Consider the following 13,919-nt stretch of genomic DNA (forward strand, 5'->3'; position numbering starts at 1 on the left):
TGGGGAATGGGGAATGGGGAATGGGAATGGGAATGGGGATGGGAACAGGTGCTGCCTGTGCCAGAAGGGATTCACTGGCACCTACTGCAGGCAGCGTGAGTGGGAGCGGGAGCGGGATCGGGAATGGGAATGGGAATGGGGAATGGGGAATGGGGAATGGGAATGGGAATGGGGAATGGGAATGGGGAATGGGGAATGGGGAATGGGGAATGGGGAATGGGGAATGGGGATGGGAATGGGGAATGGGAAAGGGAAAGGGCACCTGGAACACTCCAACATCAGCTCCGCGTTCTCCTCCCCTCGGAATCTCAGCCCTCTCGTGTGACCAACACAGAGACAGCTCTATATCGAAATACAGATATTAGATATACTCAATGGATCCATTTATTTCCCAGTATAATGTGTAATATATTAATATAATATAGATTTTTCAATATTTTATAACATATAGATAATAGATATAGGTAGTACTGTATGTGCTATATTATCTATATGTAATATATTAGTAATACAGAATATATAGGTAAGATATCTTATTCTAATATAATAATCTTAGATATTATTAATTAGTATATATATTATATACTATATATTATATATTATTATAAACTATATACTATTTATTTTATAGCATATATAATATGTTATGGGTTATATATTATATATTATATATTATACATTATACATCATACATCATACATTATATATTATATATTATATATTATACATCATACATCATACATCATACATCATACATCATACATTATATATTATATTTTAGATGATAGAATTAATCTAATGAAATATTATACATGATTCTAATATAACACATATTCATAACATAGAATGTAATGTATAGTATATTCATAATATATCTCATATATTATTATGTATAATATTATTATATATGAGATAATATATGCACTATATATGGTGTATAATATACACCTATGCATTGTATATCCAATAAGACATCTCTATAATTATATATTATTTTATTATCATTTATTACAATTATTACATTATAGTATAATTATATCCATTATAAATTATATTTATATTTTATATATAGATATTTTTACCATGTAATACATTTTAGGAAGCCTTTAGGAAGCGAATAAGCACAACATCTTTGATAGAATCTCTTATCAATTAGATCAATTAGAACTCCCCACATCCCCAATCCCTGGATCCAAGTGGGAACCGCTCCCGTTCGACTCAACGAGGATTTTTAAAGACAAAATTCCTCATTCCCCCCAAACTCCCCCTCAGCTCCTCCTCATCCCTCGGCGCTGAAACCTTCCCAAAAGTTCCGCCGGAGGCAGAGGCTCCAGATGGAAAATTTCATCCTGAGCAGCAAAAGCCTGGGAAAATTCTCAGGAGCAGCAGCCCGGGCCTGGGACGTGCAGCCCTGGCTACGTGCAGCTCCCAGCTCCATCCCGCGCTCCCGGCCTGGCAGGACATCCTGGGAGGGCTGGGAATGCTGCAGGACATCCCGGGAGGGCTGGGAATGCTGCACCCCCTGGATCCATCCATCCCCACAGGGCTGGGAATGCTGCAGGACATCCCAACAGGGCTGGGAATGCTGCAGGACATCCCCACAGGGCTGGGAATGCTGCACCCCCTGGATCCATCCATCCCCACAGGGCTGGGAATGCTGCAGGACATCCCCACAGGGCTGGGAATGCTGCATCCCCCTGGATCCATCCATCCCAACAGGGCTGGGAATGCTGCACCCCCTGGATCCATCCATCCCCACAGGGCTGGGAATGCTGCAGGACATCCCAACAGGGCTGGGAATGCTGCACCCCCTGGATCCATCCATCCCCACAGGGCTGGGAATGCTGCAGGACATCCCCACAGGGCTGGGAATGCTGCATCCCCCTGGATCCATCCATCCCAACAGGGCTGGGAATGCTGCAGGACATCCCCACAGGGCTGGGAATGCTGCATCCCCCTGGATCCATCCATCCCAACAGGGCTGGGAATGCTGCAGGACATCCCCACAGGGCTGGGAATGCTGCACCCCCTGGATCCATCCATCCCCACAGGGCTGGGAATGCTGCACCCCCTGGATCCATCCCAGCTCCCAGGAACTGGGATCAGAGCCAGGAGCTGGGCACTGAGGGGGGTCAGTGCAGGGCAATGTCCTTGGGGGTCCCTTCCCACTCTGGAGATTCCATCAATCCATGATTTCAATCAGGGAATTTCCTTTGGCTCCAACCCTGAGTGCAGAGTTTCAGCTCGGGGTAGCGGGACTGAGCTTAAGTCAGGAATATTTTAAATCAGGAATATTTCAAGTCAGGAGTATTTTAAACCAGGAATATTTCAAGTCAGGGATATTTTAAACCAGGAATATTTTAAATCAGGAATATTTCAAGTCAGGAATATTTTAAACCAGGAATATTTTAAATCAGGAATATTTCAGGTCAGGGAACACCCAGGTGCTGCTCAGGCCTCAGCTCCTTGCTCTGGGCACGTGGGATTCAATCCCTGACCATCCTGCCCTTCTCCCGTTCCCGCTGCCATCATTCCCCACACTTTTCCCTCTGTGCAGTTTCCTGTCTCCATCCGCTCATCCCACTTAAACCCCAGCGCTGACCTGAGGGAACCGAGATTCCAGAGGGCAGGAAATCCTCCCCAGTGCAACGGGAGCTTACAGCCTTTGCAGAGAGGGGCTCAGGCAGGAACGGGGAGCGATTTTTCCGAGGAAAAGGGATAAAAATCTCAGATTGGGACAAAAATCTCAGATTGGGACAAAAATCTCTGTTTTCTCCGCGCGGAGGCGGCGGGCGGGAGAACGCGGAGCCGATATTCCAAACTCTGGTTCTCCAACCACCCCGGGGGTGACTCCCCGAGCTCCGGCAGCACCTCTGAGGGGGTGATCCGGGAGCAGGAGTGACGGAATTCCCTCTTTTCCCTCCGCAGCCGTGTGTGAGAACGGCTGCCAGAACGGGGGCAGGTGCATCGGACCCAACCGCTGCGCCTGCGTCTACGGCTTCACCGGGCCCCAGTGCGAGAGAGGTGAGCAGTTCCACGTTCCCTGCCATTCCGGGGCTGGATTTCACCCTTCGGCTTCAGCTCCGCCCGGTCTGGGCTTGGTTGGATTTCTGCTGGCGCTCCGTGGGATGGGAATTCCCCGGGACGTGGCTCGGGGGCGGCTTTGCTGGGTTTGTGCGGGTTTTGGGCTCTGTGGGCACGACGGAGGTTTGGCTGAGCCGGGGGATTCCTGCTTTTCCCGCTGGCTGGGATGGACACTCCCGGCTCTCTGATAGGAATCTTGGCAAGGCTCGGAGCCGAAATGAAACCGAAACACGGAGCCCATGCTCCAGCTCCCAAAGCTGAGCCCAAAGCACCTGGAAATGTCCCGATTTCCCAGCCTCTCGCTCTCCCAGGATTGGGCGCGTGCTGTGCAACTCCATTCCCAAATCTGGGCTGCTCCTGCCTTTCCTGGGATGTTTTTCCCTGTGGTTTGGAGACAGGAACAGCAGCTGGGTGCTGGTGGCCCAGCCAGCAGGAATCCACTCAAATTCCACGGGGATGAGCGACATTCCCGGGGCTCCCAAAGCGGCTCCCGGAGCTCAGGGTGCGGGTGAGCCCCGCTCGAGGGCTCTGCTGAAGTTTAAGTCTCAGATTTGGCTGCAGAGAAGGGAAAGCTCTGTAAAAGCCTCCAGGTGTCCACTGGAGCGGCTTTGCCTCGTTCCCGTCTCCATCAGGGAATTGTGGAGTGCTTTGGGTTGGAAGGGAGCTTAAAACCATGCAGGAACCCCTTCCACTGTCCCAGGCTGCTCCAGCCTGGCCTTGGACACTGCCAGGGACGGGACATCCCCAGATTTTCTGGGCAGTTCTGTTCTGCGGCAGATACAGATCCTTTAAACCCTCTCCTTGCCCTTTTCCAGCTCTCAGGAATCTCTGTAGTTACAGGAAAACTATGAGGGTTTCTCTCTGGAGGGAGATTTCTCCCCCAAACCCCATCTCCAGAAGATGGGGAGCTCCTGAAGTGCCGAGATTCCAAAAATGCACCCAGACTCTTGTCTGCGTGTGAGCAGAGAGCGGGAAATTCCCGAAAGAAACTTCTGGAGGGAGAAGGCTGGAAAAATCCGAGCGTGCGTCGTGTGTGTGTGTGTGTGTGTGTGCGGAGAGGGGAAGAGGCAGGGGCTGAGCTTTGGGGCCGCCGGTACAAAATTCCTCACGTAAAGGAGAATTTTCACAAAGCCTGCAGAGATTTGGCCGAGCCAGACTTGTGTGGAAGACAAAACAAATCCTGCAGCTGTGTCCACACGGCTCCTCCCTGCCAAGGCAAACACAGCCCGCGCCGGGGAGGGATCCTGGGGGGGTTTTGGAGCCAGGTGAGTGCCTGGCGCCGACCTCCCGGGGAAAAACGGGGAGCCAGGAACAGCTTCACCCTCCTGAGGGAAAGCTGGGCTCCCGCTCCATCCCCAGGCTGCTGGGAGCAGTGGGATTTGTGTCCTTGGGGGTCTCCGGGGGGAGATCTCCAGCAGCTGCAGCTCCTGCAGCTCCCAGCTCAGCTCCGGTCCTGCTTCCCAAGGGTTTTCCTGGAGCGGGATGAGCTCAGAGCAGAGCCTGGAGCCCTTTCCTCGCAGGGAGAAGGGATGAATCTCAGCCCAGAGCCGGGGAATGTCCTGGGTTCTGCCAGACGTGGAATTCTCGGCGTTAATAACTGCGGCGAGGAGCGAGGAGCGCAAACACAAAGGAAACACAAGAAATTCCGCCTCAGCAGGAGGGAAAACGTCTTTCCCTGGAGGTGGCAGAGTCCTGGAACTGTTGGGGATCCAGGAGTTTTTCTTTTGGATCCAGGAACTTCTCCTTTGGATCCAGGAACTTCTCCCTGGGATCCAGGAGCTTTTCCCTGGGATCCAGGAGCTTCTCCTTTGGATCTAGAAGCTTCTCCTTTGGATCCAGGAGCTTCTCCTTTGGATCCAGGAGCTTTTTCCTGGGATCCAGGAAACTTCTCCCTGGGATCCAGGAGCTGTGGTCTCTTCCAAGGGACTCTGGGCAGCGCCAGGTTTCCACCTGAGTTCTTGGGAAGGGTCTGGAGCTCTGGAAGCGCCACTCCAGCCCCTGCACTGAGACCGACCGGGACAAATCCTGAGCCCGAGGGCTCTTCCAGGAGTTTGCAGCCCCAGCTCTGACATTCCCAGCCCCAGCTCTGACATTCCCAGCCCAGCTCTGACATTCCCAGCCCCAGCTCTGACATTCCCAGCCCCAGCTCTGACATTCCCAGCCCAGCTCTGACATTCCCAGCCCAGCTCTGACATTCCCAGCCCCAGCTCTGACATTCCCAGCCCAGCTCTGACATTCCCAGCCCCAGCTCTGACATTCCCAGCCATTCCTCCCGCTCTGGAACCGCCAGCTCCGTGCTTCCCTCTGTTCTTTGTGCCTCAGGAGCTGCTCCATGAAACTCCCTCGGGTCTCATGGGGCCGAGGCTCCGTCAGGAAACTGTATAAAATAGGACAGGAAAACTCGGAGAAAGTTCTCCCTTTACAATTTCCTTTGGATGTGTTTTTCCAGCTCTTGGAATGTCTGGCCTTCCAGAGTGCCCCCGCCAGCTTTTTCTTTTCTGCACAAGTCCAAACAGTTAAATGTGAGGAATGTGGCTGTGTTTGGGTGAAGTGAGGAAATGACGAGCTGGAGAAAGTATTCCATGAGAAAGGAGCCCCTGAGGAGACCCTCGGGCTGCTCCCCTCCCCTCCCCTGGGGCCCGAGGGGCTGAGAGAGCTCTGGGGCTGGAAAACACCGGGAACAATTGATCCAGGCTGGAAAACACCTGGAGCAATTGATCCAGGCTGGAAAACACCTGGAAAACACCAGGAACAATAGATCCTGAATGAAAAACCCCTGGAAAACACCAGGAACAATAGATCCTGGATGAAAAACTCCTGGAAAACACCAGGAAAAATAGATCCAGGCTGGAAAACACCAGGAAAAATCGATCCAGGGTGGAAAACCCCTGAAGAACAACAGGAACAATAGATCCTGGATTAAAAACCCCTGGAAAACACCAGGAAAAATCGATCCAGGCTGGAAAACACCTGGAGAACACCAGGAACAATTGATCCCGGATGAAAAACTCCTGGAAAACACCAGGAAAAATCGATCCAGGCTGGAAAACACCTGAAGAACACCAGGAACAATTGATCCTGGATGAAAAAACCCTGGAAAACACCTGGAGCAATTGATCCAGTGTGGAAAACCCCTGAAGAACAACAGGAACAATTGATCTGGGCTAGAAAATCCCTGGAGAACACCAGGAACACTCAATCCAGGCTGGAAAACACCCAGAGAACACCAGGAACAACCAGTCTGGGCTGGAAAACACCTGGAACAATCGATCCAGTGTGGAAAACCCCTGAAGAGCAACAGGAACAATCGATCCTGGATGAAAAACCCCTGGAGAACACCAGGAACAATCCTCCGGGGTCGGCTCCTTCCCCTGGGATGGGGCTGGCGGCTCTGGGAAGCTGATCCCGAATGTCCAGGGAGGGACAGGACGCAGGGAACGGCTTCCCGTGGACAGGGGGCAGGGTTAGGGGGGATACTGGAGAGGAATTGTTCCCTGGGAGGGTGGGGAGACCCTGGGATGGAATTCCCAGAGCAGCTGCGGCTGTCCCTGGATCCCTGGAGTGTCCGAGGCCGGGCTGGAGCAGCCTGGGACAGCGGGAGGTGCCGCTGCCTGTGGGACAGGAACGAGAGGAGCTTTGAGGTCCCCTCCAAGCCCAAGCATTCCAGGATTCCGAGGTCTCCTGATCAGATATTTTCAAAAGTTCCTGCCCCCACAATTCCCTCATATTCAGGATTTCTTTCACTCCCTTAATGGGAATTGTCATTGGGATTGTCATTGGGATTGTCATTGGGATTGTCATTGGAATTGTCAGGGATTCAGGACTCAGGGGATTCCTAAATCCCCCAATATTCAGGATTTCCTGCAATCCCTTAATGGGAATTGTCATTGGGATTGTCATTGGAATTGTCATTGGGATTGTCAGGGATTCAGAGCTCGGGGGATTCCTAAACCTCTCCAATACTAAAGAATTCCTGCAATCCCTTAGCTGGAATTGTCATTGGGATTGTCATTGGGATTGTCATTGGAATTGTCATTGGAATTGTCATTGGGATTGTCAGGGATTCAGAGCTCAGGGGATTCCTAAATCCCCCCATATTCAGGATTCCCTACAATCCCTTAACAGGAATTGTCATTGGGATTGTCAGGGATTCAGAGCTCAGGGGATTCCTAAATCCTCCAATATTAAAGAATTCCTGCAATCCTTTAATGGGAATTGTCATTGGAATTGTCATTGGGATTGTCATTGGGATTGTCATTGAGATTGTCATTGGAATTGTCATTGGGATTGTCATTGGGATTGTCAGGGATTCAGAGCTCGGGGGATTCCTAAATCTCTCCAATACTAAAGAATTCCTGCAATCCCTTAACTGGAATTGTCATTGGGATTGTCATTGGGATTGTCATTGGGATTGTCATTGGGATTGTCAGGGATTCAGAGCTCGGGGGATTCCTAAATCCCCCCATATTCAGGATTCCCTACAATCCCTTAACTGGAACTTTACCTGGAGCTGCTCCACCGGGGCTCTGCTTTTGTGAGGCCGAGGGATCTGCGGAGAGGGAGCAGCAATCCCGACTTTCCCTCGGCTTTTCCAAGGAACAAAAAAAGGGCAGCCCCTGAAGGACAGCTACCTGCAGCAGGATTCCTGGAACACGGATCCCATGCAGGGACTGGGAAAGGCTTCAGACGTCTCCTAAGCGTCCCTATTTCCTTCATAAAATTTCATTGGTGCCTCATTAAAAATTTAATCATTTGCCCATTAAAATTAGCACCAGCTGGGGCTGGGAGGCAGCCAGGGCTCTCCAGACTGCGATTTCCTTGGCTTCATTCCCTCCAGAGGAGTCATCTGCATAGGAAAAGTTATTTTTGGGCAATTATGGGCTTTTTAAAAGGGGCTGCTCTCCTCACAATCCCGCATTCATCATCCCTCTCCAGGAATTCCTGCGGTTCCTGGGGGAGATGAGGCGGGAGGCGCAGGTTTGAGCGCTTTTCTCTCTGTTCACAGCATCAGTTTGGGTTTTTTTTCCTTGATTAATCTGAGTTTTTTTTGAGGGGTGTTCACCCCGCAGTGACCGGGCTGGGAACTGGTAAAATTTGGGTCAAAAAAAAAAAAAAAAAGAGGAGAGAAAAGGATCGTTATTTGGTAACTCGTCGTTGTTCATGTTTCTGGTCGGATTCCCCAAAAATGCCTTTTTTTGGGGGGAGTTTCCATCACCTTCACCCCAATGGAACTTCCAAAGCGTTCCTTTTTCCCCTCCCAAATCCTTCTCCTACCGGTGACACCCACAGCCCGATTTCCTCCGCTTTAATTTCCGCACAGACCAGAGGCAGCGTTAAGCTGGGAACGAGGAATCCTTTGCTAATTGATTCTTCCCCAGGCAGGAGAATTCCCTGGGCGTTTTCCATGGATTTCGGGGCGCGTTTACCTGGAGCTCCCAGTGCTCCCACCCCTCTCCGCAGGAGATTTTTGTTGCTCCAAGCATCAAACCCAAACCTTTCCCTGCAGGGACATCTGGGGGTTAATCCGGGAGCAGGGAATTGGGGTCAGGGGCAGTTCCTAATTACTGCCTAATTCCAGCCTGGAAATTCCCTGAGCTGCCTGACCAACACCTGACTGCTCAGACACTTCCTGGGGAATTTTCTGGGCTCACCAGGACGTGCTCCAAGATTGGTGTTTTTGGGGTTTTTTTTTTTTTTTAAATTTTATTTTATTTTCCCCCCAGCCGCAGATCAAACGCTTTTGTGTCACCTCCCAGCTGAAGGGGAAAAAAAAAATCCCACGGAAGGATTTTGCTTCCTGCTGTGCCAATATCCCTCATCAAGGGAGCCTTGTGACAAACCCACATTCCTGAGGGCAAAACCCCGCAAAAATTGGGTTAAAAATCCTTGGGGTTTAAGGGAAGGGAGGATCCTAATTGGGAATGGGAAACCTGCTGGTTGCTCCTGCCGTGCCTGGGGTTTAAAGCTGAAATTGCCGGGAGAGGTTTCAGAGTTAAAATGAGGAAATTAATCATGAGACAGGATCCCAGAGTCTGAGGATTCCGGGATCCCAGAATCCCAGACTAGTCTGGGATGGAAGGGAACATAAAAATCGTGGAATTCCACTGCCTGCCACGAGCACCTTCCATACCCCAGGGTGCTCCAGGCTCCATCCAGCCCAGCCTTGGGCACTTCCAGGGATGGATCTTTGTAACCAAAGTGAATTTTGATTGCTTTCCTCATCCCCGAAATTCCCAGCCCGGGTGGAATTGCAGCTCTGGAATCGCCTCCTTGCCTGACTTCCCATTTTCAGCTCCTTTCAGAGCCACCACCACCTCCAACACCGGATTTCCACCTCAGATCCCCCCTCGTATTTTCCCACTGGAAAGGGAGCTGGGCAGAAATCCCGGGATTCCCGGGCTGGATTTAACCCCCGGCTTTCTCCCTCTCCTCCCCAGATTACCGCACCGGGCCCTGCTTCAGCCAGGTGAACAACCAGATGTGCCAGGGCCAGCTGAGCGGCATCGTGTGCACCAAGACCATGTGCTGTGCCACCATCGGCCGCGCCTGGGGACACCCCTGCGAGATGTGCCCGGCACAGCCGCACCCCTGCCGGCGCGGCTTCATCCCCAACATCCGCACCGGAGCCTGCCAGGGTCAGCGGGGACGGGACGGGACGGGGATGGGATGGGGATGGGACAGGGACAGGGACGGGGATGGGACAGGGACAGGGACGGGGATGGGACGGGGACGGGATGGGATGGGGATGGGACAGGGACAGGGACAGGGACGGGGATGGGATGGGGATGGGACAGGGATGGGACAGGGATGGGACAGGGATGGGGATGGGGATGGGGATGGGGATGGGATGGGGATGGGACAGGGACAGGGACAGACAGGGACGGGGATGGGACAGGGACAGGGACGGGGATGGGGATGGGATGGGGATGGGACAGGGACAGGGACAGGGACAGGGACAGGGACAGCAGTGGGACAGGGATGGGACAGGGATGGGGATGGGGACAGGGATGGGGACAGTGGTGGGACAGGGACAGGGATGGGGACAGGGATGGGACAGGGATGGGGATGGGATAGGGATGGGGACAGGGACAGGCCAGAGCAAGGACAGGGACAGGACAGAGCAGGGAGTGGGATGGAGATAAGATGGGGACAGGGGTGGGGACAGGGGTAGGACAGAGCAGGGACTGGGATGGGGACAGGGATGGGGACAGGGGGGACAGGGGAGGGTCAGAGGCCTGAACAGCTCTGGAGTGGGGAGCGCTGGGAGCAGAGGCTGAAACAGGAACCTGAAACAGAGCCCCAGAACAGAGCCCCAGAACAGAGCCCCGAAATAGGGAACACCAAGAGCAGAGCCCCAAAGCAGAACCCTGAAAGAGAGAACCCAGAGAGGAAAAGCGCCAAGGTAGAGCCTCTGTGGAACTCTCTGTGGAACTTTGCCAGATCCCCCGTGTGTCACGGAGCACCTCCATGGACCCGGAGTGTCCCCTGGGATCTTCCAAAGCCCTTTTCATCCCAGAGATCCTGGGCGCGCTGCGGCTCTCGGGGGAGCTCCTCCATCCCGCAGGGTGTCCTGGCTCGGGCTGCTGCCTCTCCCAAAGAACGCTCATCCCTCGGGAAGCATTCCCACACCTTTGTCTCCCTCTTGCTCGAGCCAGGAATTCACTCCTGACCCTTCCCCCCTGCTCATCCCGGGGGCAATTCCCTCCGGAATGTGATCCCGGGAAAACGCGGGGATGCGCTTTCCCTCTGCCGTTGCCTCACACCCCTGCTCCTCCTGCTGCCGCAGATGTGGATGAGTGCCAGGCCATCCCCGGCCTCTGCCAAGGTGGGAATTGCATCAACACCGTGGGATCCTACGAGTGCAAGTGCCCTGCGGGGCACAAGCAGAGCGAGACCAGCCACCGCTGTGAAGGTAAGGGCGGCTCCGCTTCCCCCCGTCCCGGGGGCTTTGAAATCCTGGTTTTTTTTCCAAGGTGGAGATGGGAGAGAGCTCCCATTCCAGGCTGGATCCCACTTCCCAGCCAGCCCTGCCAAAAGGGTTTTTTTTTTAAATCTGCTTCCCAGAGGCCGGGAAATGAGGAGCAGGCTTTGCCTGATCTCCCCTCAGAGCGGGAGGAAATGGTTTGGTTTGTTTGCAGAGCGGGTTTTTAAAGGATATTTTAATGGGAGCACGGACCGACGGCACAGGAGGGACCCTTGGAAGGCTTAGCCAGGCTCAGCTCAGCGCTCTGCCGGCTTCTGAGTCTGGACGAGCCTCGAAAATTCGACAAGTTTTAATTTCGAGGCTCTTCGTTAGGGCCGTGGAGATTTAATCCACGTGAAACGGGAGATCGGGCTGGCTGTGGGAGCTCTGGGAGAGCTCGGGAACCGGGGTGCTGCCAGGTGGGATGAGATGATCCTTCAGATCCTTCCAGCCCTGACCATTCCAGGATTCTGTGCCCTGAGGGGTGCAGCCCCTCAGGAAAGCTTTTCCCAAAGAGAGCCCGGAGCTCCGGAGGTCAGTCCCTGCTGGGGGATGGACATTCCTCCATCCCAGGAAACATCTGTGTCCGAGCATCTTCCTGGGCAGGATGCCAGCAGACTCCCTCTAAAATCCTGACAGAATTCCTGCAGGGCTGCCACATCCAAGGACCCAAACCAGCCCCTTTTTTTTGGGGCAGGTGAAGGAGCAGATCCCCGAATCCGCCGACATTCCAGGGATTTGCCTGGCCGAGGTTGGGAGCGGGAAGGGGGCAGCAGAAAGCTGCTCCTGCCTCTCCCACGCCGGCCGGGGAGCGGAAAGGGCTGGAATCTCCCCCCATCCCGGGATTAAACCCAATCCCTTGTCTGGATCTGTCCTCCAGATGTGAGGGGCCTCCCGCTCCCCCCCCCGGCGCCGGGAAGAGCAGGGCCACAAACAGCTCCTCTTCCCTGTCCTGCCCAAAAAGGGACAACTCCGGCGTTCCAGGGGCTGCTCCACCCCTGGGATCGCCGCCAGGACAGGAGGCTTCCCTTCGGGTCTGGGAGTCCTGCTGGGAATGGCACAAAACCAGGGATGCTCCAGAGGGACGGGGTTCGGGGGCTCCTTTCCCAGCTCCGTCACCTCCACGTCCCCACCAGAAGGTGAGGAGGATCCCAGGAAAGTGGAATCACCCTCGGGATTCCCTGAAGAATCCCTAAGGCTTGGGATTCCTTAGGGAAGATTTCACAAGCAGGGAATCTTCACAAGAAGATTTGGGCCCCGAGCTCCCTGAAAAAAAATCTCAGAGTTTCCTGCACCTTTTGATCCGTCAGGAATTTGGTCCTGCAGATGGAGCATCAAATTCCTGAGCTTCACATTCCTGCTGAAATGCCAAAATCTCTGCCTTGCTCCCAGCGCTGTCCTCGCTGGGTTTGGTGGATCCAGAGGATGGAATTGTTATATCCAGGTGTGCCGCAGGCTCCGGATCCCAGCGGGAGTTCCCGTGCGGAGCTCTGGGTTCATTTCGCAGCTGGGGAAAGGAGGGAATTCTCCGCTTCCCTCTGGTTTTCCGATTCCCCATCCAAGCCTGGCACCCGGGGAATATTTAAACCCGCATTAAACCTCCCCGGGAGATTCTCCCCGGCTCCCCGAAGCTCTGCTTCGTGCCGGGAGGGAATTCCTGGTGGGAAGTCAGCGGCTGGGATTGTGCTGGAGCCGGAGGTCAGAGCGCGGCTCGCTGATTAACGATGTCCCCTCATTAACGATGTCCCCTCATTAACGCCATAAATCCCCCGCAGCCCGGGGGAGGGAACAGAGATAACGGCGGAGCCTCCTTATCTCCTAACACAAACCTTATCTCCCGACACCTGGAATTCGCTTCCCGGAGGATAAAGGCGCTTTTCCAAAGCGAGATATTCCACGCCGATAAGGGAGGCCCCGGTCTCCGGAGCAGCTGGATGTTCCCTGGATGGATCCTCAGCTCCAGCAGCAGAACGAATCCTTGTCCTCTCAGCCCAGCCCGGATTTGTTCCTGAACCTCCTCCAAGTCCGGGCTCGCTCCGTTCCAGGCTGATCCCTGATGGATGGGACTCTTCCAGAGGGTGGCTCGCGTTATCCCATTGTCCATTGTATTCCGGGGATGATGAGAATTTCTGGCGCTGCCGTCCCCCTTTCGGAGGGATCCGGGCAGGCTGGGAAATAGGGAAGTGCTGGGATTGGGTCGGGATGCTCCCTAAAAACCGCTGGAGTCGAGGTGGGCTCGGGAAGCATCGGGACTCGGGTTGCAAAAAGATGAGCAAAAAGAGCAGGAATTGCCAGGCTGGGGATGAATGAACTGATCCCAGCCTGGATAACGGTGGAAATAAGGAGAAAAAAGCGGGATCTGTTGAGGTTTTTGAGGGAATGAGAGCCCGGGGAGAAGGTTTGGATCCAGCTGAGCTCTGAACGCGGCGGGAGGAAAATTGCTGGGCACAAGAATATTCCTGGTGCAAAGCGGAGAGAGGGAAGATCAAAGCTGAGCTGGGACACATCCTGCTGCTCCAGGGACCCGGCTCCATAAATCACACGGAAGAGGAGGCCGTGGCCTTTTTAAATTATCCTGGAAGCAACTGGAAAAAACGGCACGGAAGGGAACAATTCCATGATGTGGAGTTCGGGGAGAGGGGGGGCGGAAATCTCTGGCTGGACAAAGCTTTTCCTGCCGTAATTCCGGGGTTTCTCCGCCAAGAATTTCACTTTTTAACGGCTCTTCCTGCGCTGCTATCAGTGAGGTAATAGTGCCTCATCCAGGATGCTTCCCAAAGGAATGTGCCCCGCGTCCAAAACCCGTCCGGGGTGATAAGGGACAAATAAAAATCCACGGGGAGACACCAGGAAAGGCGGCGGGAGGCTCCGG

The 13,919-nt window shown here is 53.7% G+C and overlaps 1 protein-coding gene across 1 annotated transcript in view; it reads left to right on the plus strand.

Annotated features, from left to right (window-relative positions):
• LOC120763302 (fibrillin-2) overlaps positions 1-13,919 on the plus strand; it is a 75,352-nt gene that overhangs the window by 2,598 nt on the left and 58,835 nt on the right. Inside the window, exons 2-5 of the mRNA XM_058423582.1 lie at positions 49-95; positions 2,929-3,024; positions 9,522-9,719; positions 10,871-10,996. Of these exons, the coding sequence (XP_058279565.1) occupies positions 49-95; positions 2,929-3,024; positions 9,522-9,719; positions 10,871-10,996 (467 nt within the window). The remainder of the gene's footprint in view (positions 1-48; positions 96-2,928; positions 3,025-9,521; positions 9,720-10,870; positions 10,997-13,919) is intronic.

This window comes from Hirundo rustica, chromosome 26 (assembly GCF_015227805.2).
Source record: "Hirundo rustica isolate bHirRus1 chromosome 26, bHirRus1.pri.v3, whole genome shotgun sequence".
NCBI lineage: Eukaryota > Metazoa > Chordata > Aves > Passeriformes > Hirundinidae > Hirundo > Hirundo rustica.